This window comes from Aspergillus clavatus, genomic scaffold (genome assembly GCF_000002715.2).
Source record: "Aspergillus clavatus NRRL 1 1099423829736 genomic scaffold, whole genome shotgun sequence".
Taxonomy (NCBI): domain Eukaryota; kingdom Fungi; phylum Ascomycota; class Eurotiomycetes; order Eurotiales; family Aspergillaceae; genus Aspergillus; species Aspergillus clavatus.
In genome coordinates, this window is record NW_001517111.1 from 597,227 (window position 1) to 624,337 (window position 27,111).

Consider the following 27,111-nt stretch of genomic DNA (forward strand, 5'->3'; position numbering starts at 1 on the left):
AGGATGGTGTCAGGCTCACTGGTTGCTATCCACGGTGTTGATTGATGATGGAACCGCTGATGAGTTTCATGGGCCCGGATTCACCTGAAGGAGGACTGAAAATTGAGAAATGAGGACTATCAGCAAACCAGACTACCTACAACGGAGTAGACCGTGGGCTGTGGTCCGTGGGCCACTACGTAGATAGTCTGCCCCGCCAGATCTGCTCCAAGCCTCCACGAGATTCATCATTCATGCGATACGATCATCGACCGACCTTGGCATGGTCATTACCCCTCGTCTCCTTTTCACCAGTTATAAAATAAAACTATCGAGCTCTCCTCCATCTTCCATCCATCCTCCCCTATATATCTCTCATCTGTCTTTCTACAGTCTGCATATTTCTCATACCTCATCCACCAGCTCCCAGAATGTCGCTCTCCAACTTCATCCAGGACGCCATCAGCGGCGCTACCGGCCACAATAACGAGAACAACTCGTCCTACGGAAATAACCCCTCCTACGGCAACAATCCCTCCTACAGCACTAACCCCCCTCCCTCCCACAACCCCAACAACAGCGCCCCCTTCGCCAACGACGACTTCAACCCCGCCCTCCGCTACGCCGAATCCCACTCCAACACCTCCTCCAACGACTCCTCCCTCTTCACCTCCGCGCTCTCCTTCCTCAACGAAAACAAGCACCGCTTCTCCGACGACCGCGCCGACCTCAACGAAGCTGACGTCGTGCGCGCCCACCAATCGCTCTACAACAACAACGGCGGCAACGAAGGCCAGGGCCAGGGCCGCCACGACGCGGGCTCGCTGGGCGCCGGCGCCGCGCTGCAGGCGCTGAAGCTCTTCACGACCTCGTCGGAGGGCGAGAAGAGCGGGATGAGCAAGGATGCGTTTATCGGGCTTGCGATGGCGCAGGCCAAGAGGCTGTTTGAGGAGAAGGAGGGGAAGGGTGAGGTGGTATGTTCATTATTTCTCTTTACTCTCTTTCCCCCGTTCTTCTGTTTTGTCCCTGGTGATTTTGGGGGCAGGGTGATGACATGCTAACGAGGACGGGTGTCCACAGAGTGGTGATAAGCAGTCGGCGATCAATTCGGCGGCGGAGATGGCGCTCAAGATGTACATGAAGAGCCAGGGCGGTGGAATGTCCGGGACCGGTGGGCCGGGCGGTTTGTTGTCGCTGGCGAGCAAGTTTATGTAGATTTGATGTTTTTTGAGTGTACGATGTTCTTTTTGCCTTTAACAAATGCTTTGTTGTTGCTGTTGGGATGGCTGGATGTTTGAACTCCGTATATAGTACCGCAATAAAGGCCAAAGATCACAACCACACGCTTATATACGCTCTATACTGTAGGATCTCATGCTACCTACAAATCAATCGATCCATGCCGCCGGGCATCTGTCAAGATCGGGGGGTATGCAAGCGCCAAAACAACGAAGGTTCCGCTTTTGGTATCAGAAAGCCAGACCCACCACGAAACCAACTTCAAAACACGCAGAAATCGAAAGTATGAAGCAGAACAATCTACGGTGTGGTAACTGTCAAACGGCAAAAGAAGAACAGGAGAACAAAAAGGTAAAAAAGGGGGTAAAGTAGAGAAGGATAGGCATTCAAAACAGAAAAAAAAAGCAAGGGGATGAACAATCACCAATCGTCATCGTCGTCATTCTTCCCCTGCATCGCATGTTGTCGCGCTCTCAGTGCCTCCGCAAGTCCACCAGCTAAGCTGGCATTGGATGCGCTGTTCGGTGTTCCACGCCCGCTTCCTCCGGATGAGTCGTGCGAGTTCATGCTCACCGCGCTATCGCGAGGAGCCGGTGGCGGGGCCGGAACAGCCTTGCGTCCCGCCATGTTAGGTCGCTTTGCTGGTGGTGCGGGAGGTGCTGGCTTGGCCTTTGCAGCAGCCGCAGCTCCGTTGACCGGTGTTGGGGTGGATCGAGGAGCCGCTGGTGGCGGAGGGGGAGGAGTGGGTTTAGGTGCGGGCGCAACTTGCTCCTCGAGATAGGCTTCGGGTGTCCAGCCTTGGGAGGAGGTCGCCATATTCATGCACAGCCACCAACCTGCGTTCGTCAGTATAACGCGATAACTAATGCCATGAGCGAAAGTAACATACCGTTCCCTTCCTTAGACACAATCTGTACAATCTCGCCAGCCTTGATAGACAGTTCGTTGGGCTGTTGGCTGTTGAAATCGTACAGAGCCTTTGCAGTTGGTTTCTTCGGCGCAGGAGCAGCCGCAGGAGGGGGAGGCGGAGGCGCTCGCACAGAGGCTGTTGAGCCCGTGCGAGCGTGGGAAGCTGCAACAGCCGCAACAGGCTGGGGCACAACCCGCGCGGCTGGCTGAGGGGCGGCCGGTTGAGCCGCTGCTGGCTGGGGGGTAGCTCGGGGCAAAGGCTGAGCTGCCGGAGTAGGTCTGGATGCCAGTTTCGATGGCCCTCCTCCAGGTCCACCTGGCCGGAGCAACTTGCCTTTCGTGACAGGACGTGCGCTGACTGGTTTCGGTCGGGGTGTGGGCTTGGACACCGAGCTAGCGGGTTCACCAGCACCGGTATGGATAGTACTACTCTTGTAGGTGTCGTCTCCGGTGACGGCCGGATCCTTGACAACCTTGACGGTGGCCATTTTGCCGGGCTTCTTGCTATATTCAATGCTATTTTTTGGTTAACGACGAGAGAGAAAAAAAAAACCAGCGTCTGGCGACACTTACTGGTCGGCAATCTTCAGGTTCAACTGGCCACGAAGCGCGTTGTTCAAGTGAGTGAAGAGTTCCGTTTTGAACACGCAGCTGAGAAGAGGATCGGGCTCTTGCGCACTGCCAACCACGATCGAGAACCAATCATCCTTCAAGTTAGACGCGCTGATAGCCTTAATGGCCCCAATGGGAATCGTTCTTTCAGAGGAGATGACGAGCTGGTTGTTGAGAATGTTTTGCGCAATGATGTAGATATGGCGATTCGTCTGGGAGGGGTTAGAAACAAATAGGGGTGCAGGGCAGAAAACTTCAACGACGTACCAAGACAAGTATGCGCGGAGCAGGTTTGCTAGATCGACCGAACTTGGAGACCAGAACCTCGCCACGGCAAGAGAAAAGAATGTCCTCCGATCCTATTAGAATTAGTGTTAGCAACCCTTTTAAACCTCGACTCTCACCACTCAAGCACTCACCACTGATGCCTGCACCATTTCGGACCATCTCGCCAGGACCACCTTTGTTGCCGACTCCAATGTAATCGCCGAGGAATCGACGTGAGCCAAGCAAACTCATTCTACGGCGCTCTTTGCGGCCATTCAGCAGCTGGTGTCCCTGGTCACGCAGTTTGATGAATTCAAGACCACCGGTCGTACGGCGCCAGAAGCGTTGAATGCGGGTGGCACACTCGATACGGTAACGTAGATAGTTTCGCCACGCGCGCTGGATCCGAATGGCCATGTTGTGCCAGTAGCGGTCACGCATCGCCTCCAATGCGAAGAGTGTCTCGGGAGTCTTGACAAACACCTTTGTGATACCCATCTGGTACTCCTCGGCGGGGATACTGGTATCCTTCAAGATCTGACGAGCACCCGATTCTGCACTGCCTGTCCAGGTGTAGTCACCCGCGTAGGAGGTTTTGGGCGACAGGAGGTAGAAACGTTCCACGAACTTGTCGAAGGTCTGGCGATAGGCGAAACCAGCGCGCCTGATTCGAACGTTTTCCTGTAGACCCAGGTACTTGATCTGATGCAGAACGTTACCAACATTATACTCCCTGGGCGCCTTGTTATCGTTTGGCTTGATCGTTCGAATGTATGACGGCTGCGCCTTCATCAAGGTCGCTACCAAATCGTTGGCGGAGGCCTTGATCTTGTCGCTTGCGGTGGGTGGCCGTCTCTTGTCATCCTGGTTGACTTGCTCCGGGAAGAGAGTGTGGACAAACTGGTTGCCACTTGACCCAACAAGGTTCAGGAGATCTTTCAAGAGCTGATCCTTGTTCTTGTCCGTCATTCCGGTAACAGCGTAGCTGACATCACCGGCATAATGCTTCACAATGAACTGGCCCTGGCGGTTCTCGAAGTTTGGATTCTGAGAAAGGAAGTTCAATCTGCCAACAAAAGTGTTGTCTGCAGCACCGGAATCGGCGTGCGCAGTGGCACAGGCGTCGTTCAGAGCGGCGAAGACACCAGGTGGGCGTTTATCTTCGATGAGCGAGCACACAACCTTGTTGTCAAAGTACTTGATGGGGGTCCACTGAATCTGCTCACGAGCATACTCATCCTGTTCGGCCTTGAGCGTCAATTGGATAAAAATCTGCTGCAGCTTCTCGTTAACATAGTTGATACAAAGCTGTTCGAAAGAATTCTTCTCGAAGATCTCGAAGCCGTAGATATCCAGGATTCCAATCGAGTTTGCAATCTCTCCGCGGGCAGCCAAGGAGGAGTTGACACGCTGCACAATCCAGTCGAATAGATTGAAGTAGATGGCCTTCGCCAGCGCATCACGAACGGCGAGAGCCTGGACAGTGTTCAGTGGAACCTCGTAGATGGATCCTCTGCGGCCGCCACGGGCCGTCTCCATCACGCGAATGGTGAAAGCCTTGTTCACTTGAGCAGCATCGACCTCCAACAGATATGCGATGAAATCGACCACTGACTGGTCTGTGATAGCGGCGTTGCCGGAATCGTCCTCGGCGAACTGGACGTTGCCAATCCACAATATGGCGGCTAGCATACGGAAAACATTATCCTGCTCGCTTTCCGTCATACCGATGACGTTCATCGCATTGACAGTATCGCGGAACTCGGCAGAGTCGTCAATGCCCGGAACATCGTAACATTTCGATCGGCTCGTGTAAAGGTAGGATTGCGGCTGCTGGATACCGAACATATCTTGTGATTCGGGTTAGTTGGAGGATCTCATCCGGGTATGAACATTCATGCCTACCTCTATACTTTTGCGGCGCGGCTTTTGTAAACTGATAGAAGATATGGAAGTTTCGCTCGTTCGTGATCTGTCCTACTACTCTGGACTTCTCTAGCAGGTAGTTGGTGATGTTGGCACCCACGGGCTCACCGTTGGTGTTGAACTCCAATTCCAGGTATTTCCCGAATCGCGAGGAGTTGTTGTTGCGCAGGGTCTTCGCGTTACCGAACGATTCGAGCAGCGGGTTGGTAGCCAGCACCATCTCCTTGATCTGTTGAATGGACGAGTCGGTTCCTCCGGATACGCTAGCGATGTACTGCATGATGCGCTTCGCAGCTTCCGTCTTTCCTGCGCCCGACTCTCCGGAAATGATCACACACTGGTTATCTTTGTACGACTTCATGTTGTAGTAGGCGGACTCCGCAACCGCAAAGACGTGAGGCGGCACCTCGAGTCGGTTCTTGCCTCGATAAGACTCGAGGACATTATCGGTGTATATACCCACTATGAGGCAGAGTAGTCAGTCACGCGGCCCCTGGAAGTTGCTTTTTTTTTTTTTGTTCTTAAAGGACAAGACTCACAATCTCGAAACGGGTTGACGGACACCAACACATGTCCAATATATGTCTGTTGTCCAGAGATGTGACATTAGCGTCCACCCGTAGGACCGCATCGGCCACGAAGCCTCCTGAGCGGCGGGATGCTTACATAGATCTCATCATGTTCAAATCGCAGCTTCAGATTGTCGTTGATCGCCTCGTTGGAGATCTTGCTGAGCAATGTAAGATCCGAAACACCGATCTCCTTCTTCTTTGTGCTCTCGAACACCGCCTTCTTCACTTGCGGCTTGCCCGCTTGTCGCCCATCGCCCACATCGGCGGCCGCCTTGGACCGACCGAAGCCTCGACTCTTCTTTTCTCCGCCAACAGGACGTCGTGAGTGCCCCTATCGCAATCGCAGAATTAGCAAGTGGTCCAGACACGGCTTGCGAGTATCGCAACTGTTTTGCTTCCAAGCAGAGAGGTAGGAAATGCGAAGACGTACCATAATTGCTGTTACCGACTTCCCCGGATACGGCGCCCAGGCGACAGGATATCTGACCTATCAGTTTGACGGAACACGGCAAAGAAGCGTTCCAGAAAATGTGAAGAGTGAAATTCAAAAGACAGGACGCTCAATCCAAGCGAAATACGTGGTAGATGGAGTGAAATGATAGGTATCAATGTTAAGGAGAAGGGAGGGGGGGAAGAGGGGGGGGGAGTTTGGGAGTGATAGTAGTAGTTAGTAGTAGGAGGAACTTAGAATGACGATGGTTTGTCTGTGGAGGACTCTGGACTCTCTCTCTCACACACACACGCACCCTCTCTCTCTCCTGGCCCAGTTGATCCCGCTGATGGGCTCTGCGCCACACTGCGCACACATGTGGCACCGTTGGGTGCCTTTTGTTAGGTCGACAACGCGCAATCTCCCTTGGCCCCTTGGTTAAGTAATAAGTTGGTTGTTGGTTCATAACGGGATCATATCCGACTCTTCCTAAAGGCTAAACTTCTTCGAGATTTATTTTTGTTCGATTCTTTTATTCTGGTCGCCCGCTCGAGCATTATTTGGGCCTCCACGGGCGAGTCACTCGTGGTCCCTGGCACTAATTACTGTCATTGACCATTGTCTCCAGTCTTGGCCTCAGGCAGTTCAGGCCAAAATAATCGGATCATCAGCCCTCATACGTCACTGCTGCATCTATGCAATGTTTCTGCCTTTTAGTCGAGGTGAAGTTGTACTTGGGCACCTCGATATGCACCATCATGCATTTTCTGGGAAGTAACTGGGGTTTGAGAATGAAGACTTGGAAGTAGTTGTGCGATGGTAGTTGTGTTGGGTCATCATCTAAAATATGCAAATATATATCTATACCTTTGTTCCGAGCATCTTCAGACATTCCCAGGGCCCACTTTCATGAGGAAACGCCGACCCAAAGAGATGGAAAATACCGTATCCCTACTCAACAACTCTATCGGCCTCCCAGAATTCCAGAATTTCGCTGGCTTGTTGACCGAGATATTCTCCAAGGAGAAACCTCCCCTCCGAGGTGCGGACAGACTGGCTTAAGGCGTTCAAGGACGGAAACAAATCACTGAGAACATTCGCGTCCTGCTCGGAAAGGGAAGCGGAAGACGGCGTTCGCATATGATATAGTAACGACACAGTGTCTGCGAAAGGCCGAGTCATAGACGGTAGATTCACAAGACCGCTGATATACTCCTGAATGCAAGCCACAAAGCACGAAGACTCGGTAACCGGGATAATGGGCAATGGGCCAACCTGGGACTCCATAACGCTGTACAGATTAATTTACGATCATGAACTTGCTTTGAGACCTCAAATATGTTGGAAGTCTAGGATTGGAGCGAGCATACAGCACTTGCAAAGCCATCAATCCGTCGAGGCTATACTTTCCACTCGCGCTGCTGAATGGTTCTTCGGTAAGGAGAAAGGCAATGGCGCGACTGTGAGCAGGTGTTGCAATGTGTTTCCGGAAGTCACTCAGTCGCATGAGTGTTTCCTGCTTGAAAGATCGAATGGATGACTGGGAAAGAAGGAGGATATTCAGATGCTTCGAGTGGTCGAGTTGGATATCAAAATCAGGCCCGTGTAGATCACATTCTATGTGCTTCATAGTAAGAAAAGCATCCGCAATCTATGCGTTCGTGGGACTAGCTAGGTGCGCACCTTGAAGTAGTGGAGCAGAGGCTGTGATGACAGGGCCCATCACTCTCCAGAGAGGACGTTTTCTAAGAGAAGAGCAAAACGTCCCCCGAAGAGTCGAGGCCGCAGGATGGCTTGACATGATAGTTTGTCTCGAGTCTATGAAAGATCCGGAATAAAGATTGGGGAAGTTATATACATTGAGATTGATTGATCATCCCATGGAAACAGAGGGGAGATTAGTTAAGCCATGAGATAGACAGGCTCTCGCCAACCAAGCAAAGAATATGCAACAATAAGAATAGTACCAGCTCATCTATCGACCAAAGACAGAGGGTATCCTGGAGACTGTAATGCAAATGCAAATGTCAACACCAAACTCCGAAAGACATGACACCTTCATGATATAAATAAATACTGGTAAGTCTGTATCAAGACCAACAGACTCAGTGGTTCTTCACTGGTGACGTCTCATTAGTGGCCGGACTTCACCGGAGACACTGATGACTGTTCAGGCGTGGATGTCTTCGGGGGTGATCCTGAAGCTGTCGAGATGGCAGACTGGGATTCTACTGCCGAATCCTGCACAGGGTTCGACATGAAAGGCAAATATGAGGTGATACGTGACCACCAGTCCTGATCTTGAAGATCTTCAGCCTCTCCCTGCTCGACTTCCCACACCTCCCGCGGCAGAATTCTGGCATGCGACTTGACCGACTCCCCAGCCTTGGCTTTGAGATGGAGGACCTCCTTCTCCAAGGCAATTAGAGCCCGACGGGCAGCCTTTTCGGACTGTTCTAGCTCGACCAATCGGGCTTCGACATCCTCTCTCCGTGTGTTTTCCTTTCTTCGCGACCTCCATGACTCGAAGACGATCAATCCGCCAGCGACAAGAAACAGGAAGGTTTCACTGATGAAAGTGGCACCCGACTCGATGGCTTTTGATTCGGACAGCGGGCGGATATGGGGCGCGGGTGCCGGCTTCGCAGTCTCCGTAACGACCGCTTTGGCCTTTGCGATAGCCTGCTCCTCAGCCTTTGTCTCTGCTTCCGTCTTCACTGTTGGCGTCGTGGGTTTGTGTTTGCGGAGTTCGGCTTCCGCGGCTGCGCGTCTTTGGGCCGTGGCACTATCGCGCAAGGAACCTAACCGAAGACGCATATCAACCCGGTGCAGGCCCTGCGCGATCGAGATGCAAAACTTCCTGAACCGTTCATGTTCGCGAGCCTGTCCCTTGATTTGGTTCTTAAAGGCGTCAGCACGGATCATCCACAATTTGAAAACCGACCGGTGATCCGAGACATACCGCGATTGGTTTGGAGAGGGTGCGAATAACGAGGGATGACAGCTTTAATGTAAGAGACATCGTGACAGTTCTCGAACCAAATCGAGGTCCAGTAGAGCAGGAGAAGCATTGTCCTTCGACTTCTGACTGATAATCAGGCACTAAAGCTTCGCCCGCGCGATGTCTGAATCAGGACTAGCCCCTGCGTCATCTGTACAACTGCATAATTGCATTACCTGCAGATAGTGCAAGCTTATGTCATCAATGCACGTTGTTGCGGCAGTCGGATGAATGTTTATCGATTGCCCGATGCGGTAATCCGTTTTGGATGGTCAGTTCATTCTTCTCTCTGCAGTGTTTCATTAGTATTCTCTCCATCTCTCCATACTCATCCCCCCACCTCGCGCCGTTGCTGTCAGTTTTTCAATTTTGAGTGGTGGTGTCAATTGCATATCATTGTTTTGGAGAGCTGTTTTTGTTGCATATATCTTTTTTTGTTCACTTGTTCTGTGGTAAGTCGGATTCTCCATGCTTCGACACCAAACTCTTCTTTGTTCTCGGGACGGAAAGTTGCCTCTGGACCACTATTTCCAGGGACTTGTCTCAGATGGGTTTACTGACTTAGTACGACGACAGTTCCGACGAACAGCATTGCTATTATACCCTTTCCCGCGCTATCCTGCTATCGCCAATTTTTATCGTAATCCTTGATGACTTCAGCGCCTGTTGTGTTCCATTTGCCTGCCTCCCCGCTCGGTTTCGGTGCAAAAATCGATATCTGTATACCACTTCTTGTTTGAACCCAAGGCTGGAAACAAAGATGGAAGCACTGTCGCCGCGATCGACGAATCACATAATTAAACCTAAGATTGTTACGATGGAGAGGAAGGTCCTCGACAAAAATGCCGCCGCCGCCGCAGTAGCACAGAAGGCTGCGTCGTCAAAGATCCATGCAGCACCACCGCCGTCGCTTGTGGCAGAGCCAGAGGAAGGGGGTGAGCGGTATTCAACTGGCGCTTTCCTGGGGAAAGGGGGTTTCGCAGTTTGCTACGAAGGTACTCTCTTGAGAAACGGCCGAGTGTTCGCAATGAAGGTGGTTAAGTCTGAGATGGGCCAGAAGAAGATGCAAGAAAAGGTATGCTTCTGGATCGCGCTTGTCTTTCATCGCATTCAGTACTGCTTGCTGACGATATCTTTCGAGCAGTTTCGTACCGAACTTCAGATACACTCGAAGATGCGACACCCCCACATCGTCGAGTTCCATCGCGCCTTTACATTTTCCAAATGTATCTATGTTATTCTAGAATTGTGCCCTAATGGGTCGGTAATGGATATGGTGAGGAAGCGAAAATGCTTGAGCTTACCGGAAGTCCGGCGATTCATGATACAGCTTTGCGGCGCAGTCAAATACCTACACAAAAGGAGTGTTGCACACCGAGATCTAAAGATGGGAAATCTGTTCTTGAACCGAAACATGGATATCAAGGTGGGGGATTTTGGACTGGCTGCAATGATCGTTTCCGAAAAGGACGAGAAGAGACGGAAAACGCTGTGCGGAACGCCGAATTACATTGCTCCGGAGGTTCTTGATAAGAGCAAGGGTGGGCATACTCAGAAGGTTGATATCTGGTCATTGGGCGTTATATGGTGAGAAGTGAATCCCATGCGGCTATCTCCGAGGAACCTGCACTAATAGAGATCTTCAAGTTTTGCGATGCTCACCGGCTTTCCACCATTCCAGTCGAAAACACAGGAGGAGATCTACAAGAAGGTCAGGAACCTGGCCTATGTTTGGCCCAGTAGCCCCGATTTTGCGAACCACATTCCGGAGGAGGCGAAGTCTCTGGTCAGTTCTTGCCTCAATCTCGCAGAGAACGAGAGACCCGACCCGGACGACCTTGTTGAGCACCCGTTTTTCAGCATGTACGATGGCTGCATACCCCGACGGTTGGATCCAGCATGTTGTACCTCAAAACCTATATGGCTCAGATCCGACGAGCCACGGGGCGATCGAATGATGCTTGGCCATAGTCTGGAATATGACGACAAACTCTCGGCCTATATTGATCATGTCGATGACCCAACACAGCGATATCTTATCTGCCGAGCAGCATTCTACAGTCTCTGCGGGGTTGGGCGTAAACCAGACGGAAGCGCTCGCAAAGCGGTTGGCAAGAATTGTTCCAAATCGGCATTTGCAGAGTGCGTGGCCGAAGAGGAAAGGGGACTTCAGCCGCTCATGCCACTGCCGGAGGATATGGTATACAAATACCCTAATGACCTAGATGGTGACTGGAGTGCCCCCCATTCTGGACTCGCCGTCCGTAAAGAAGACTCGTTGCTAGACAGCACGGCCCTTTCTGGAAGACGCAGTGCGTCCGTCAGAAGCAACGCCGCGTCTCTCACTAGGACGCAGGCTGCTCTGGTTGCAGCCCAGCAGCGACGAAAAGAGCCTCAGAGTCACGCCGCAACACTTCGTCAGCAAGCAATGGGTGGTCGCGGCTCAGCCCGGAAGATCGCAGCTATTTGCGATCCTTCGGCGCCAGCAGTGAAGTCTTTTGCCGACGGGGAGGAGCCTGAGTCTGCAGCACTCGCAGTACCTCCTCCACCAACTGGTGGGCTTGCAGAGAGGCCTATTCGTGCGCGGCGCGGGGTGGCAGTATCCTATTCTGGATCATTACGTGATCTGGACAGGAATATAGCTCCCCCAAGAAATGGGGCAGGAATGCTGACTGTAGGCAAGACACGCTCGCAATCCAAAAGACTAGAGGCTGCTAGTCTTGAAGCGGTTCCTAATGCTGTCATTATCAAGGAGCGAGCTGCTTCTGCGGCTGTAGAGACAATCCCTACTAGGCTACGGCATGGCTCCGTACGGTCAGCCTCCACAGAAGAGATTGTCCCAGCTTCCAAACCTAAAGATCGAGAGCGAGAACCGATGGCGAAGAACGTACCGAGTGGCGGTGGTCAGGTACCGACAGAAGCCAATGCCGCAGCCATGAGCCGTTCCAGTAGTAAGACGACTTCCACATCGAGTACCAAGCGGTCAACCTTGGGATTGTATCCACTGTTCCATCTAGAGGACCGTTGCGAAATGATGCCTAGGACATCTCTTGAGGATGTCAATACAGATCTTCGGCTTATGCTCTCCAACCTGGTGCCCCAGGCAACTATTCGCCGGCGCTCGAGCTCCAGGAGGACACCGCACGCGTACGTCATCAAATGGGTTGATTATACCAATCGCTATGGCATTGGGTATGTTCTGGATGATGGCAGTGTGGGATGCGTGTTTAAGGCAGAGAATGGTCGCCCGGCAAGCGGAGTATTGGTACGCAATGGCGAGAGGCATATCCGCCGAAAAGCGCGTGCTCTCAACAAGCAGAAAGGTGGAGATTATTTCTACTCTGAGGTCGATCAGCTTGTGCCTCTCAAGGGGAGGCCGGTGGAGTTCTTTGAAAATTCTGACAATGAATCTTCAAATAGCCAGACTGGTGTAAGACGCGCACTGATCTCGCCCTCGCTTTTCGAGGTGAAGGCCTCCTCTGACGGCTCCTCTGGTTCTGGGATCAAAGTGCGCACAAATTCCGGACTGGAGTGCGCCCGCGCTGATGCAGAGAAGATCAAGCGGGTGAAGCTTGTCGATCAATTTGGCAAGTATATGATTGGGTCGTTGGGTAGACACGACGACGATGCGACACTGGAGGATGATAAACCACTAGATACCCCTGGCCAGTTTATCAAATTCTACCAGCGACTAGGCAATGTGGGCATCTGGGGATTCGGCGACGGCGCTTTTCAGGTAGGGTTGATGATTATCTTGATATTACTTTTTTTTACTAAAATTGTGTCAACAGTTCAATTTCCCCGATCATACTAAGCTTGTTATCTCTCCTGGGCGCACGCGGGCCTCGTCTCCGTGGATTGACTTCTACCATCTGTCACCCTCCGCAGCCCGCTATCTCAGCGCGAAAGGCAAGATGCATCCATCTGGGTTCGATACCCGAGCCGTCGCCTCGGAAGAGGCCACGACGTTCCTGAGCATTGCACATGGCACGGCAGTGAATCCCATGGATGATCGTATCCGCGACGTTCTGGAGGCCAATTCGTTTCTACGCAAGATCAGTTTTATTCGAGATGTTGTGAATGGTTGGATCACGAATGGGCGATTAGGGGGCCGAGCCTCGCACGATCAGGCTTCTAGCGTCCCGGAAGTGTTTTGGGAGGGCGCGCAGGAACAGGCGCAAGCTGGCGGCGGCAAGTTCGTATGGGTGACAGTGGGAGCCCCTGGAGGGGATGGTGAATATCGATCTATTTCGTTGAAGGACAAGGATGTGGCAGAGAGATCTGATCCCGAGATGGAGGCGTTGAGAGACCGTCTACGGGGGCTGGGCGCGAGGTCCTAGGTTGCGTGCGAATTCGCCTACACTTTTACGATGTCATGACTTTGGTTCTGTACTTTGTTGGCTCAGCGATCGCGCATTTCATTCCCTTTGTGATATCCAGCATTAGTGTTGCGTGGTATTTTGGCTTAGCCTGAGGGTAGCAGAAAGCCCCATTTTGAAGTCCAATTGTTGATACAAGTATTCCGATAGCGTTTATGTATCGATACCCAGGTCTGTGCCAGAATATGCTTGTCGTCCACCACAGATTACATCCTTCGGTCCTGATCGATGGTATGATCCCTTCAGGCATGGAGATATCCATCTCTTCTGTCCGATGAAAACGAGAAGAGAGGCTTATAAATAAAGCAAGCCAAGCAAATCCTCTATACTAAACTCAACCCAAACCCCAACCTTCTACCTCCCCCCTTCCTCCCATCTCTATTCTTTCTACACCCTCCTCAAGAACCACCCACCTGACTCCCCCCAGGTTCCCTCACCATATACCACTGCACATACCCCGCCGCAACCTCCCTCACCTCCACCACCCGAAACCCATACTTCTCATACAGCGGCCGCCCAGCCCGCGACGCAGACAGATACGTCTCCACCCCCTCCGCATCCGCCCTCTCCAGCCCCCACCGCAGAAGCCGCGAGGCAAGGCCCCGCCCGTGATACGCCGGGTGGGTGCCGAGCATATTCAGATCTGGGACGCGTTAGTACCACCCCCTCCACCACTCTTGGACTGGATTGGATTTGAGGTGCAGGAAGGAAGGGGGAGCGGTACAGTAGTGTGGTTTCCCGCGCATGATCTCCTCATGCATCTTCTGCATGCCACCGAAGAAGAGCCTGCAGAGGTCGGCGTCGGAGCTGGCCGGGTAGGAATCTAGCTCTGGCGCTGGCGCTGGGTCTGGCTCTGGCTCTGCATGCGGATTCCGTTGCTGTTGCTGTTGCTGTGGCTGGCAGGGGAGACCCCAGACCGCGAACGCGACCACGGCTTCAGCGTCGGTGTCGGTGTCGGTGTCGACAATCTTGAGGACGCGCTGCGCGGGGTTGGCGCTCATCTGGGCAAACTGCTTGTGCCAGTAGGCTGTGACGTCTGGGGTGGGCGGGAAGATGCGCTGGTTGAAGGGGTCGGAGAAGGCGGCGAGGAAGACGGCCGTTATGGCGGGCGCGTCGGCGGCGGCGGCGGGGCGCAGGTCGAAGGGCATTTTTGGGGGGTTGGTTTTGGAGGGGAAGGAGAGTGAGTGACTGGGGAAGGAGTGGGCAGTGAGATGATGGAGGGAGAGGGAGAAGACTGAATAGAATAGAATAGAATAGTGGTTTGTGCCAAGGCCAAGGAAATGGAGGTGGAGCGCTGAGTCAGTCAGTATGTTTAATGTAGGGTTTAGCACTTTGGATAGAGGCTTGAGTAAGGGTCGTTGGTATGTATTGTCACTATGGACGGTGTAGTTTAGCCTGATGGAGTGAAAGGTTCATCTAGGTCGGGCATCCCAAAGTGGCAACTCCGTATGCCTTGATAAGTCATGTACAGCTCTGCGACGCATGAACTGTCGTCACAAGCTCAAGCTACAAATACAGTATAGAGTTGCTTGTGTTTTTGAACAAGGAACGCGACAAGATCTGACAAGAGTTCTGAATACACTACTAGCATCGGGAAACTTGACGGATGATCCGCGATCCGCTTGATAAGACAACAGCAGAAAAATAGAAGATGACGTCGATATCAATGTCTCTCGAAAACCGGCTCCGGCATAGATATCGGACCGGCTGCATCAGGGTGCCTAGGACGTTCCGACCCTCGAGCCTGGCCCTGCGGAAGAAATGACCGCCGACTCTGCCCTGGAGCCGCCATCAGTCGATTCTCCCCACTCTTGGTCGCCTCGATCTCGCGCTTGACTCCCTCATACATCCCCTCGATGATGGAAACCTCCTCCTGGACGTCCAGCTCGCAGCCGTCCAGACAGAACTCCCGCTCCCGTTGCTCAACATACTCCCGGATATTGCGCCATTCGTTCTGGTAGCGCTTGAGCCGGTCCGGCAGCCCGGATCCCTTCAGGTAGGTCAGGATACCTGCCATGATGGTGTTGATGGCGCCGAACGCTGTCACAGCCGAATGCGGCCCACTCGCAGCCCCGAGTGCTGTCAGGGATGCCGCGACCACAATTTGGATGCCGAGACAGGTGTTGACAAGGATGCTGAAGAAGCGATACCGCTGCGCGGTGGCTTGCTCGGCGCGCACGACGCGTGTGTAGATTCCGATGTTGGGTACGGTGCGCTGGTTGTGATGCGGGATCGTCAAGGCTGGCACACTATCAATACCGGTGAGGGCGCGGAAGGCGAGGAGTTTGTCGGATGGTGGGATGAGGGTGTTGGGTTGTGTGGTAGCTACCGTCATACGACGTAGAAGCTGTGGTCGGATGGCGGATCCCGCTGCCTCCTCGTTCTCTGGGTTCTGAAGATCATGCATCGTCATAATTGGACGACGGCCCTGCTCCTCGCGATCAACGGGGTTAAGCATTGCCGTCTTTACTCGCTTGAGGACGCCTGGTCGAGGATATTCCTCTGACATGATGGATAGTTGTTCGGCCGGGAATGAGGCTTGTCTCTGCAATAATCGAGGACAAAGTTTTCAGACCACGGGCTTGTGACAACCATCAACCCGTGCTGGGGTCTTATTGAACCTTGCGCAGCTCCAGGAAAGGCAAGCATTTTATCTGCTTCCCTCTTTTTTTGCTTTGTTTGTCGAGGCATCTTGATTCAGCTAGTCTGGGGATTCGACATGCAGGGTGGCCTGCTATGAATGATAAGATTGGCAAATCAAATCAGAAGAATTGTTAGTGAAGTGAGATGAGTTGGGACCAATTATTGAGCCACTGCTTGTGCAGATTCCCCCAAAGTGATATTCAGCTGCAGATCAGCTCGTTTTGGGCAATCAAATTCGGCAGATCGCTCGCGACCTGTACCACTATGAACGCCACACGGAGCTGTCGTCCACCATAAGAAAAATCCGAATGGTTTGACTGATTTGGTTCTTTGATGACTTACTCTTCTTCAGAAAAGCAAAAATACGTGATTCGCATTGTCCAAGGATCAAATGGCTCGGTATTCTGAATTCTGATTGTGCGGTATGAAGTAAGTAGGCACCTGGCACAGAGACTTGGGTAAGTGACCTCTCCTCAGTGATAAGCTGTCTTGGCTATGGACGCAGGAACTAGCGCGATGATAAGCCTGAACCTCCCAGGCGAACTGCAGAGTACAGACTACAGAGGGAGGCACCTTCCACGCAGTGCAGGATGCGGACCGTGCTTGTGGAAATTCTCTTTACTAACCTCACGATGAACGATGATAGACATTGTCAAGGCGGGCCTTTCCTTGGGGTACATCTGTTACACCAATGGATTTAAGCATTGCTCGAGACAGATGCACTAATGCGTGGTTTTTGTCATCATCCTGCCAGATTTCGAACTAGTACGCAGTTATGGTGACTGAATCATGGACCGAAGGGCCTTGGCTTGTGCCAGCATGGGGGACAAGTCATGGTTTTTGAAATCAAAGACTGCGCCTATAAGCTCAGTTATGCGACTGGTTAGGTTTATTGCATAGATGATCATGGGTTCATCGTGATTCGAAAGCAGCACTTCTCCTCTACTGAAACGAGGTTCAACATGACCAGAGGTATGATCGTGGGGGAAAGATTTCCAATCGGGTTCCTTGACGACCTTGTCGTTTTGGAGCTGGCTATAGAATCAGCTCGTATGACTGCCAGATAGTTGACTAGCGTATCTTGTTAAGGCATCTCTCTAATGAAAGATGCCTTCAATGCTACATAGCACTGCGGTCGTTGGGCTGTACATCGAGCGCTGACTACCAAAAAGGTCACATTAGTTATGAATCAAACGATCTCAGTGTCAATGATGGATGAAAGAGAGATGGGGAATGTGCGGCGAGACCGACTAAATAACCTCGGCCCCGGGATTAGTCAGGAACTGGGTTACGATAAGCCCGATAAGGGAACCCCCCCCCCCGGCCTGTAGCCAGTAAGTGTCCTGAGTGTTTCCCCTCATCGTGCTCTGGTGGGAGATTTGCAATTGCTGATGAGAATTGCTCATCGGATGTCGGGTGTACTTGTATATATACGTTTGCGCTGTTGAGATAAGATAGGTCGGTTGTCTGAGGCCATTCTGTGTGGACTTGGTCTGCTCTCCCGTTGTTTATCGATCCCAGGACAGGACACTTACCAAGCGATCAGATCTTCGAGTGTGATCAGATCAGAAATTTAAGGTATGACGCTATCGTGTTTTCTTGACAGAATGGCACTGAGTGTGCAGCAACATGGGTGACGCGCCCCTTGTCAAGGAGCATCTGCTCATCGCCTTCCAGCGCGATCTATCACCGGCAGTCGTCGAGGATATCCACACCAAGTTCTCAGATGCCGAGATCACTATCATTCGTCTGGAGAGAGGCTCCCCGGTCCCCAGTGGTAGGTAGTTTCTTTGTATTTTCTTTGCTTTGGGGTTTGCAAGTCTAAATGCTGTGACTCAGAACTTGCGCGCAAAGCTACTATTCTCGTGACATTCACCAATCTTCCTACTGTTGAAGATGCTGTCAAGTATGTTCAGAATAAGCTTCATACATCACGCTCAAGGAAAAGCATCCTGGGCGATGCACTGACTACCATAGTCTCAAACTCATCCATACACTCTCTGCTGGCGTCGACCATTTCGTCACGCACCCCGTCCTCAGCAGCCACATTCCCATCTCCACCAGCTCTGGCATCCACGGTCCCCCGATTGCTGAATGGACGGTGATGAACTGGCTGATCGCGTCCAAGGAATTCGTGCGGACATATGAGAATCAAAAGCTGCAACACTGGGCCCCGCTGGATGCGTACATGGATAAAATCCACGATCAAGTGGGGAAGAAGGTTGGAATCCTGGGATATGGAAGCATTGGAAGACAGAGTAAGTTCGCCATTGTATAAATAACCCTACCAAGGTCCAAGCTAATGCACATAGTCGCTCGCGTCTCTGCCGCTCTGGGAATGACCGTTCACGCATACACTGCGTCGCCCCGCCCAACTCCCGAGTCTCGCCGTGATACGAGATACATCGTCCCTGGCACTGGCGACGCCGACGGCTCAATTCCGGTCTCATGGCACCACGGCACAGACAAGGAATCCATCCACGCGTTCTTGAGTCTTGGATTGGACCATCTGGTCGTCTGCGTCCCGTTGACCACCCAGACGCATCATCTGCTGGGTGCAGAGGAATTCGCGCTCCTATCCGCGCATGCACCAGTGGTATCTCCCAAGCCGTATCTGACCAATATCGCGCGGGGTAGAGTCCTCGACCAGGATGCGTTGATCGCGTCCCTGCAGTCCGGTGAGCTGAGCGGGGCGGCGCTGGACGTGACGAATCCCGAGCCTCTCCCTGCAGAGCATCCCCTGTGGAAGGCGCCGAATGTGCGGATTAGTTCCCATGTCAGCTCACTGGGCAAGGAATATTTCCCTCGTTCGTTGGGCATTGCTAAGCTGAACATGGAAAGGCTGGGGAGGGGCGAGCCGTTGGTGAATGAATATAAGCGAACCAAGGGCTATTAGCCTGTTAGCTGCTTGCTTGAATTCCACTTTTGATTCTCCACATGGCTGGAAAGCTGACGTATGCTTATTTGGTGTTTATACTTTATATGACCAGGTTCTTGGCTAGTTGGCAATAGTTCGATTATCTCCGAGATATAGACTTATTATTAGATCGCTTGAAAGACTATTGAGTATTGAGCATGATTGAACCCTGCATGGAAACCATTATAGTTTACTCTAGTTTCAGTCCTGCTGAAGTGGGAACTGTCAGATACATACTCTACTCCTTTGGGAGGAGAAAGAAGTCATCTTCGATGTTATTATTAGTTACAACAGGTAGGTTCTCAGAGGAGAATTGCTTATTCCCCTTATCCTACTGGCGGTGATTAGCCTCGTACAAAGACTCTGAATATCGAGAATGCAGAGCAATACACGCATGACACGCCACGGCATATCAATTAAATAGTTCAGAGATTCAGATTTCATATGCCGTCAGCTTTCCTTCGCTCTGTACAAGTGAAAAGTGAAATTACGAGCCATCAAGGGTCCGAGACATCGACCTCATGCTTGATGGCCAATGAAAAGGAATTTCCACGGGGATTCCTCTCCCCACAGGCACACCAGGGGGGTTCAGTCAAACACTGCCTATCGGGGAAAGAATGCAGAGTTTCCATACTCCATCCATAGTTCGTTCATATCGTCGATCTTTCAATTGACAGCTGACGACTATCGGGACAATTTCAGCGACTGTTTTCAAAGAAATCAAGTCAAATAACACAATCGCAAACGCTGGAGAAAGTCACCCCTGTCTGAGATGCCAAGGCTTCAGGCTTTTATATAGCTAGCTGGTCTGGACACCACGGAGATAGAGGGGCATTATTTGCATGGTCTATGTATCTATCTAGGTATCTATCTATCTAGTCTACGACTGATTCTACCGATCGAACCAACTAATTCATCTTCATATTCCAACTTCTTGACTCCGTCCTCTCCCAGTTTTTGTTTTCTCGTCTCTCGTTTTCCTCATCACCCAATTTCGCCCTTCACGTCCTCTCCTCCACCCACTCACTATCCATGAATTAAATCTCCTGCTACATGTCTCCCTTCCCCTTCCTCTCTCTGCCTCCCGAAGTCCGCCTCCAGATCTACGCCTACCTCATCCCCAACCTCCCCATCCGCAACTTTTCGCTCATCCGCAATAAGCGCCCGCCGCTGCGATCCGACGGCAAAAGCTGCTGCCCCGCCATCCTCCGCGCCAACCACGTCATCCACACCGAGGCCATCCGCGAATGGTACAGCGCAACCACCTACGAAGTCATCGTCGACGCCAAATACCTGCTCTTCTGCGGCAACATCCTCGCCCCCTATGAACCGCTTCCCTCCACCATCCGCCATGTCTCCTCCATGCGCCTCTGCATCGCCCTCCAGCGCACCCCGCAGCACCTCCTGCGCCCGACCACCTCGCCGCTTGAACACCTGATGGGATTCCAGGACCGGCTGGTCACGCTGGGCAAGGAGCTAGGGGATCCCGTGGGTCGGCGGCTGCGCCAGCTGCAGGTGGAGATTGCGGTGGACGTGCCGCTGTTGTTGAGTCTGAGCAAGACGCCGGCGGAGTTGGTGGAGCTGTTGCGGTGGAATCTGGATCCCGTGCGGGAGAATGTGCGCGGTGTGGAGGCGGTGCGGTGGGAGGTGAAGGAGCAGAGCTATGGGATTCAGAGCCGGGAGTTTCTATCGGCGTATGGGGAGTTGCGGACGGTGATGTATCGCTTTCTGGAGGAGATGAGGGAGGATATGATGGAGGAGGAGTTTGCGGTGTGATCACCGGGCGGGGTTTGGGTAGTAATGTATGTATTTATCACTTTTAATTATTGTATGTAATTGATGATATGACATGATGGTCATGATACAATTTTTAGTTCAGAGGGTTCTTATGGGATCTCACTCTTACGGGTCTCACCACATCAGGCTGAGTGAGACATCGGACTCGGGAACAAGCAGGGGAACTTTTGATTGAGCTTAGCCCCGAAACTAAACCTGCATCTTGGCGTCATCATCAGCCTTCAGCAATCCAAATATATCTAAGCAGGAAGACCCTCAGACGCCATCCATGCGTCTACTGCTTGCCTTTTACCTGTCTCATCCAAACGTTTCTTGAAGGGGGGAAAATGCAGCCGCTCACCGTAAGCGCCACCGAGCCCACAAAAGGCCGTCGTTGTTGGGAATGTCGACGACGCCGAGTGGTCTGCGACTTCTCCATCCCAGAGTGTAATAAGTGCCGCGCAGCTGGGGTCGAATGTCCCGGATACGATGCGAAGAAGCCGCTTCGATGGCTGGATCCAGGGAGAGTGTCTTCAAGGACGCGCAAGAAGAAGGTGGCTGTGGCGCAGCAGAAGAATGAGGGCGAAAGTACAGATGACCAAGATAAGCAGCCTGTCAGCGCGGACGATCAGCTGCAAGTCCGTGCTTCGAATGTTCCTCGTGTTCAACTGGTCGATAAGACGGGTACGATTGTCCAAGCTGTGTACTACTGTAAGAGGCCTACTGGATGTGTGTACCGAGGACGAGCGAAGATACTAACATGGTAGACAATTGTCATATACTCCCCGAATATACACCCCTTCTTCAACTGGGCGAGAATCCATTCATCATGGCATTTCCCATGAGTGGCGTGCAGTATCTCCCCCCAGCGATTCACAACACATTGGTGTCCATGGCTCTGGGTCATCGCTTCCACCAGCTTCTCCCCCAGAACAGCCGCAGCGATCTGTGTGAGTTGCGGACGCGGTATTTCCACCACAGAGGCGAGGCGATCCGGTCCGTCGGGGAGGCAATCGCAATGCCGGAGGCTTGCTGTACAGATCTCGCTCTCAACGGGGTCATGATGCTACTATTCACAGACGTGAGTAACGAGCCTGGTCAGCCAGACAAAGTCCATACTAATCTACTCCCCCGATAGTCCAGGCAGTCTACCTCGCCGGACTGGCGCCATCACTTCGCCTGCGCGATGAAACTAGTCGCGTATCGTGGCGGCGTGGAGAACCTTCTCCAGTCGGCGCCGCACCTGCGACCCATGCTGCTGTATTTCATGATGTAAGTACTTGTCTTTCTGGGTTGGGATCCAACGGTATGACGCTCATGAGCGTGTCAGAATCGGAGTCGTCAGCAACACGACCACGCCCCCCTCCGACCACATCCTAGCCAGCGCGGACACGGGTTCCATCAAGGACATCTCTCAGCTCTACGGAGACGGGTTCTTCCCCATCCTCCTCTGTCCTCCCACGTTGTTCAAGCACATCATTCGCATCAACCACCTGCGGCGCCAGGCATTCTCCTCCCCCTGCTCTCCGGAACACCTCCAGCCAGCAGCCACAGACCTGCTGGGACAAATCACCGCTTTCTTGCCCGAGGACTGGGCCACGTCTACCTCGGCCCCGGACGAGGCAATCCTCCTCGGCCACCTCTACCGCTGCGCAGTAACCCTCTACTGCCTCCTCTCACTCCAATCCCTCTCTCTCTTCCCGCACTCAGCCCAAATTCGCGCCATGAAAAGAGTCCACGCGGCAAATCTCACCCAGCATCTGCGGCTTGCCTGTGCGTCCCCGGGAATCGATAAGTGCATGCTTTGGCCGCTGTTTGTGGCGGGAATGGCTGCGGACGGCGATCTGGCTATTTGCGGGTTCATCGAGAAGAGACTCACAGCGTTGGCGGCGGGTGTAGGCTCGCCGATCCCGCTTCTGGCGACAGTGGTGCTTAAAAGGGCGTGGGAGTCAGGGGGCGTGGGGTGGGATGAATGCTTCGAGCGGCCGTACTGTTTTGTGGTTTAGCGGTTGGCTCGTGGATGGCTCGTAAGGGGTCGAGATGGGTGGCCTGCTTAGAAGCGTTTTTCTTCGCCGCGGCAATACTTGGACTGACGATTGCGAAGGGTGAAGATGCGGCTTGGTCATTTGTTGCAGAGCAACACAACTAACTCCTTCCGACGATGCCATCGCGTGCACGTCAGGATGTCTGGTCTGCCCGGTGGAGCTTGAATGAGAGAAGAGGAAGTATCCAAGGCATCAGCCACCAACAAGTAAGTCAATACTATCACATCATATTTAAGTATTTAAACACACTGATTACAACAGTCAACGAACAAGCGAAGTCCGAATCGCCTCCTCAACAACTACGCCACCAAGTCCACTGGCCACGACAGCCCACGTCCACGGGTTCGTCAGCTTCTGCAATCCAGGCCAGAAGCTGTTCTTCTCACGGCGCCACGTCTGCAGCTGCGCATACATATGCGGATCCTCCATCTTGTACCGCTCCTCCTGGCTCGCTTCGTTCTGCGCATCGCCGCCGATGACGCGCAGGAAGATGTAGTTTGCAACTGGTCCGATGAGGGTGAGAAGGTTGAAAATGTTGCCTGCGTTCAGCAGCACGAACGACAGATGGACAAGAGTCTCACCTAAGTAAAACTTTAGATCCATTATTAGCTTTGCTACTATGTCAGAGGAGAAAGAAAGGCAAAACCCACTTCGGATGCCGAACAATACTCCACACTACATGGCGACGCAAATCCGTCCTCCCCTGCCGATGCAGCTCCAGCTGCGTATCCGCCATCGTCTCCATCGCGAAGCCCGCGCTGAACAGACCCACACCCAGCGCGCGCAACACATCACTCGTTCCCGGACTAAATGCCACACTCGACTCATTCTCCCGGAACGGCAGGGTAAACGGCAGCGAGATGAGGGTCGAGAACGCCGCCTCAGGGAGAAATATCTTGAAGAGTGCGGCCTTCCAGAACTCCGGGTCCCTGTGCTTGAGTTCCTCGTAGCGCGGGTCGTCGCGGCCGCGCGCAATCGACCGCGACGCGATCCGGTAGGATAGGCGCGACTCCCACGCCGTTACGCAGCCCAGCATCACCTTCTCGGTCCAGGGGATCGCCTGCATCGCGCTCGAGAAGCTGAGCACGTTGTGAACTTGGACTCGCCGACGGCGCTCCACCAGGCGTTGGAGACTTGGCTGACGGGCCAGGCCCAGTCTTTGATCTCGACGCGATTGGTCGCCTTAGGGGCGAGGTAGGATAAATGTAGAGTGGAGGGTGAAGGAAGGGAGAATGGTGAATTGGAGGTGCCGTTCAAAGCCACTTGTGCTGATGTTTGTATGTTTAATTTGGCTTGGGTATTATGTTTTGGCATCTTGAAGCTTTTGTATGCCTATTAAACATTGTCGTCAGGATTGTTTAACTGATGTTTTCAAGTTGTGGACCACAGGGCCATGTGATTTCATGAAATCACACTTTCAATCTAGATTCCTCAATAGTAGTAGTATACATGCTATATTTATACTTCATGAGATGTCATGCTAAAACCACAACAATCAGTCACTGTTCTAGATCCCCCAGACGCCGCTGTAGATCGGAAAGGTTTATTTCAACTCTAGGTATCTCGGATCCTTGAGTAGTCCGATATGATTCTTTAATTAAGGCCACTATCTGGCCGTTCCATGAGTCAAGATGGATCATATCCGATGCGGTAAACCCTGCAAACCGATCTTCGTTCTGCGTATATAGATCCCGCTGGTATAGCTCCTGAAAGGCCTCGGCAATCGAGGACAGACCCCCAGGCTGCACCAGGCAAACATCATGCAGGTCATACCCGTCCGGTATCTTCTCTAGGGGCAATTTGCTCGTGTGGAGCCGGCGGATTTTCGTCTGATCGCCGGACGCTTTCCGCTGGTCGTGCATGCTCCTCTGGCGCATGAGATAGAACCTCGGGTCGTGCGGGTTGAGCCTGGGGTTAGGATTGCTGCTGTCGGAGCCCAGCATATCTTGCTCTGCGCTGATTCTGGGGTCCGAGTTCAGGGCGGCTTTTGCAGCTAGGTATCTGCTCAGGTGAGGCGAGTTCGAGGTTGTGTCGCGGTTGCTCTTTCTCTGCTCCCGGAACTTGAGGATCGCTTCCCTCTTGCGGTTCTCAAAGTCCATTGCCCTTTCTAGTTCCGCGTTGTGGTCGGGACTTGGCTGCCGGTGAAGCCTTGCAGACCACTGGTCTAGCCGTCTCGGTACAGCGTCTGAAGGACGATTGCAGCTGGGAGCCGATGGTGGGTGTGATGGGATACTCTCGGGCGACTTATTGGCGACTACTTGGATTGGGCTCGCGTCGACATTTCCTGATGAATCTCCAGACAAAGCTCCGCTCGCTGCAAAGCGCTCCTGCGCAAGCTGAGAAAGTGGAGCCTCGTCGGCGTCATTTTCGGGTTGCTGTACCGTTGGCTCTTCGCGGAGAGATACTTGTGTAGTCTTCTGGAACCATGTATCGAGAGCTCCATTACCATATCGCTCCCTGTCGCGTTGTCTTGAAGCTCTTGAACGAATTGATGGATTTTGTAGGGGAGTGATTGGTGAAGTCTGTGCTAGATTGGAAACGGATCCTGAGGATCGTGAGTCTGTTGGTGAGTCCGTAAGTCTCGAATTGGGTGTCGATACACTGGGCGAAGATGAAGCCGCTGTGTCTCTGTTTGCTGCTACCAGTGAAGGTTGCGGCTCCGAGCCCTGCTCAGGATGGCTTAGCTGTCCAGTCGTCGTAGGACTCTTATACGGAGTTCTGTGTGATGATGCACCAGTAGGGGCATACAAGCGAGTCACGGACCAGGGATTGAGGCCTTCCAAGTCCCTGCTTCCCGAGGTACCTGATGAGCTTGGGGACCCCTCTCCACCAAACGCTCGCTGTTCATTTGGGAGACTTTTCTGACTTCTTCTCAAGTGAAAGAGCGAGCTAGCAGAGATAAAATTCGGTGGCTTATAATCATTACGCACCGTTTCAGGAGAAGACACCACCGGCTCCTTATGGGCTAGGAGCAAGTGGAAAGCGTCGTTGTTGTTGTCCATTCTTCCCTTCCCTTTGGCGGGTGTCTTGCGCTTCCCTGCTTTGCCAGGGGCCTCACCATAGACATCTCGAAGCAGATCCGCCACCAGCGACAGGATATGCTCCTGGTCTTCGAAGAGAACATCGTCCTTGGCTGGTTCGACGTTTACATCGTAACAAGCTTCATCACAGCGGATGTGTAAGCAAAGAAATGGGTCTGATATATTTCGTGGATAGTCGTCATGGGAGGCAGCCGCTCGCAGATACGACTGATAGAGTTTTGTGATCTCCTGTCCAATCCCCCTTGTTGGCGAAAGTGGCCTACCATCAACGCTGACAAATTGCCCTCCACTACTTGCTTTTGAGTAATCTAAACCTGTCAGCTAGGCCATGCTATCAACGAGATGGAGTCATTACCAGCTTCCGGGTTGGCTAGTAGCGCTATCAACTTTAGGGTAGGCCCATTGGAGTCTCCAGTTTCATAATTTGAGTTAGAAATACAAGGCCACTGTCTGGATATGCAAGCGGAGGCGACTTCGGTGCCAGCAACTTTGAGTCCTGCATCCTTGAGCGTCGCATCCTTGCTAGGTGCATACACCCAATTAGCCTTTTCACTGCTTGCTCTGAGGACTTTCAGGGATAATCTGATCGTTGGCTGAGCAACGACATATGACTGTATAATTTTCTTGATTCGAGCGAGAGTTTTTGTGGTGCCTTTAAGCACCGTTTGTCTTCGAACGGGGATGTGCTTGAACAAGTCCGTGACCCGGACTGTAGTTCCCACAGGATGTGATGCCCGTTGAGTACTTGAACACCGTTAACATGCGTCTGCGTACTTCGTTGGAAGACTCACCTAAGGAGGTCGCCATTTCTCCCATATTTGAGGACGGACCCGACCGGCTCAGCCGCAGTTCTAGTAGTAATCGTCACTCCACCAGAAACTTCAGCAGCACTGGCCAGCGCCTCGCCTCTAAAGCCTAAGGACTTCCCACCGAGTCCGCTGAGATCCTCGACAGTGGAAATCTTGCTGGTAAATGCGCGTTTGCAGACCAAAGGATGATCTCCAGACGTAATACCATGGCCATTGTCCTTTACTTGAATCACATCGACCGTGTTCTGGGATACCTCAATGAAAACAGCAGTTGCGCCTGCATCGAGCGAGTTATCCAGCAGTTCCTTGACTATAGAGCAGGGATCTGAGACGACGGAAGTTGAGCCAATTGCTCGGACAGTGCTCTGGGGAAGAGCCGCGATTGGCATCCTCAGAAGCGATGATAATCTATCAATACACCATTATGCTTTGCTATATCAATGTGATGAGATCTTGATAGAACTTGATATATATGGAACAAGGAGAGTATGCTTGATGACTGGGATTGATAGCGCGGCATATTTCCACGCACGAGTCGAATCAATATCACGTGAGCTTAGTCACGC

General features: G+C 52.5%; 12 protein-coding genes across 12 annotated transcripts, besides 3 other annotated features; 5 read left to right on the forward strand and 7 right to left on the reverse strand.

The window, feature by feature from the left end:
- Positions 1–410: 410 nt before the first annotated feature.
- Positions 411–1,194, forward strand: ACLA_059070 (uncharacterized protein; the record flags this gene model as incomplete). Its single annotated transcript, XM_001276669.1, has 2 exons — positions 411–953; positions 1,060–1,194. The coding sequence occupies 2 exons, from the start codon at positions 411–413 to the stop codon at positions 1,192–1,194; spliced, it is 678 nt and encodes a 225-aa protein (XP_001276670.1).
- Positions 480–520: a microsatellite.
- A 444-nt stretch (positions 1,195–1,638) lies between the features above and the next one.
- ACLA_059080 (class I myosin myoA) lies at positions 1,639–6,312 on the reverse strand (the record flags this gene model as incomplete). The annotated part of the gene is made up of 10 exons (XM_001276670.1): positions 1,639–2,054; positions 2,108–2,643; positions 2,701–2,951; positions 3,007–3,098; positions 3,159–4,856; positions 4,912–5,394; positions 5,472–5,517; positions 5,599–5,835; positions 5,935–5,986; positions 6,251–6,312. The coding sequence occupies 10 exons, from the start codon at positions 6,310–6,312 to the stop codon at positions 1,639–1,641; spliced, it is 3,873 nt and encodes a 1,290-aa protein (XP_001276671.1).
- Positions 6,313–6,885: 573 nt separating this feature from the next.
- Positions 6,886–7,441, reverse strand: ACLA_059090 (uncharacterized protein; the record flags this gene model as incomplete). The annotated part of the gene is made up of 2 exons (XM_001276671.1): positions 6,886–7,225; positions 7,305–7,441. The coding sequence occupies 2 exons, from the start codon at positions 7,439–7,441 to the stop codon at positions 6,886–6,888; spliced, it is 477 nt and encodes a 158-aa protein (XP_001276672.1).
- A 626-nt stretch (positions 7,442–8,067) lies between these two features.
- On the reverse strand, positions 8,068–8,956 carry ACLA_059100 (OPA3 family protein; the record flags this gene model as incomplete). Its single annotated transcript, XM_001276672.1, has 2 exons — positions 8,068–8,835; positions 8,897–8,956. 2 exons carry the CDS (start codon positions 8,954–8,956, stop codon positions 8,068–8,070), a joined length of 828 nt encoding a protein of 275 aa, XP_001276673.1.
- Positions 8,957–9,695: 739 nt separating this feature from the next.
- On the forward strand, positions 9,696–13,275 carry ACLA_059110 (CDC5/polo family serine/threonine-protein kinase; the record flags this gene model as incomplete). The annotated part of the gene is made up of 4 exons (XM_001276673.1): positions 9,696–10,010; positions 10,080–10,522; positions 10,583–12,671; positions 12,727–13,275. The coding sequence occupies 4 exons, from the start codon at positions 9,696–9,698 to the stop codon at positions 13,273–13,275; spliced, it is 3,396 nt and encodes a 1,131-aa protein (XP_001276674.1).
- A 437-nt stretch (positions 13,276–13,712) lies between these two features.
- On the reverse strand, positions 13,713–14,462 carry ACLA_059120 (GNAT family N-acetyltransferase; the record flags this gene model as incomplete). The annotated part of the gene is made up of 2 exons (XM_001276674.1): positions 13,713–13,957; positions 14,039–14,462. 2 exons carry the CDS (start codon positions 14,460–14,462, stop codon positions 13,713–13,715), a joined length of 669 nt encoding a protein of 222 aa, XP_001276675.1.
- An 88-nt stretch (positions 14,463–14,550) lies between these two features.
- Positions 14,551–14,571: a microsatellite.
- A 406-nt stretch (positions 14,572–14,977) lies between these two features.
- ACLA_059130 (uncharacterized protein) lies at positions 14,978–15,823 on the reverse strand (the record flags this gene model as incomplete). The annotated part of the gene is made up of 1 exon (XM_001276675.1): positions 14,978–15,823. The coding sequence occupies one exon, from the start codon at positions 15,821–15,823 to the stop codon at positions 14,978–14,980; it is 846 nt and encodes a 281-aa protein (XP_001276676.1).
- A 1,763-nt stretch (positions 15,824–17,586) lies between these two features.
- ACLA_059140 (D-isomer specific 2-hydroxyacid dehydrogenase family protein) lies at positions 17,587–18,853 on the forward strand (the record flags this gene model as incomplete). The annotated part of the gene is made up of 4 exons (XM_001276676.1): positions 17,587–17,734; positions 17,797–17,863; positions 17,935–18,215; positions 18,270–18,853. The coding sequence occupies 4 exons, from the start codon at positions 17,587–17,589 to the stop codon at positions 18,851–18,853; spliced, it is 1,080 nt and encodes a 359-aa protein (XP_001276677.1).
- Positions 18,854–19,720: 867 nt separating this feature from the next.
- Positions 19,721–19,752: a microsatellite.
- Positions 19,753–19,927: 175 nt separating this feature from the next.
- On the forward strand, positions 19,928–20,650 carry ACLA_059150 (uncharacterized protein; the record flags this gene model as incomplete). The annotated part of the gene is made up of 1 exon (XM_001276677.1): positions 19,928–20,650. The coding sequence occupies one exon, from the start codon at positions 19,928–19,930 to the stop codon at positions 20,648–20,650; it is 723 nt and encodes a 240-aa protein (XP_001276678.1).
- Positions 20,651–20,997: 347 nt separating this feature from the next.
- Positions 20,998–22,656, forward strand: ACLA_059160 (C6 zinc finger domain protein; the record flags this gene model as incomplete). Its single annotated transcript, XM_001276678.1, has 4 exons — positions 20,998–21,361; positions 21,418–21,731; positions 21,789–21,922; positions 21,981–22,656. The coding sequence occupies 4 exons, from the start codon at positions 20,998–21,000 to the stop codon at positions 22,654–22,656; spliced, it is 1,488 nt and encodes a 495-aa protein (XP_001276679.1).
- A 300-nt stretch (positions 22,657–22,956) lies between these two features.
- Positions 22,957–24,009, reverse strand: ACLA_059170 (DUF1295 domain protein; the record flags this gene model as incomplete). The annotated part of the gene is given in 3 exon segments (XM_001276679.1): positions 22,957–23,286; positions 23,360–23,774; positions 23,783–24,009. Coding segments are annotated over 3 exon segments (972 nt in total).
- Positions 24,010–24,194: 185 nt separating this feature from the next.
- ACLA_059180 (putative DNA mismatch repair protein) lies at positions 24,195–26,934 on the reverse strand (the record flags this gene model as incomplete). Its single annotated transcript, XM_001276680.1, has 3 exons — positions 24,195–26,050; positions 26,092–26,480; positions 26,528–26,934. 3 exons carry the CDS (start codon positions 26,932–26,934, stop codon positions 24,195–24,197), a joined length of 2,652 nt encoding a protein of 883 aa, XP_001276681.1.
- Positions 26,935–27,111: the final 177 nt, after the last annotated feature.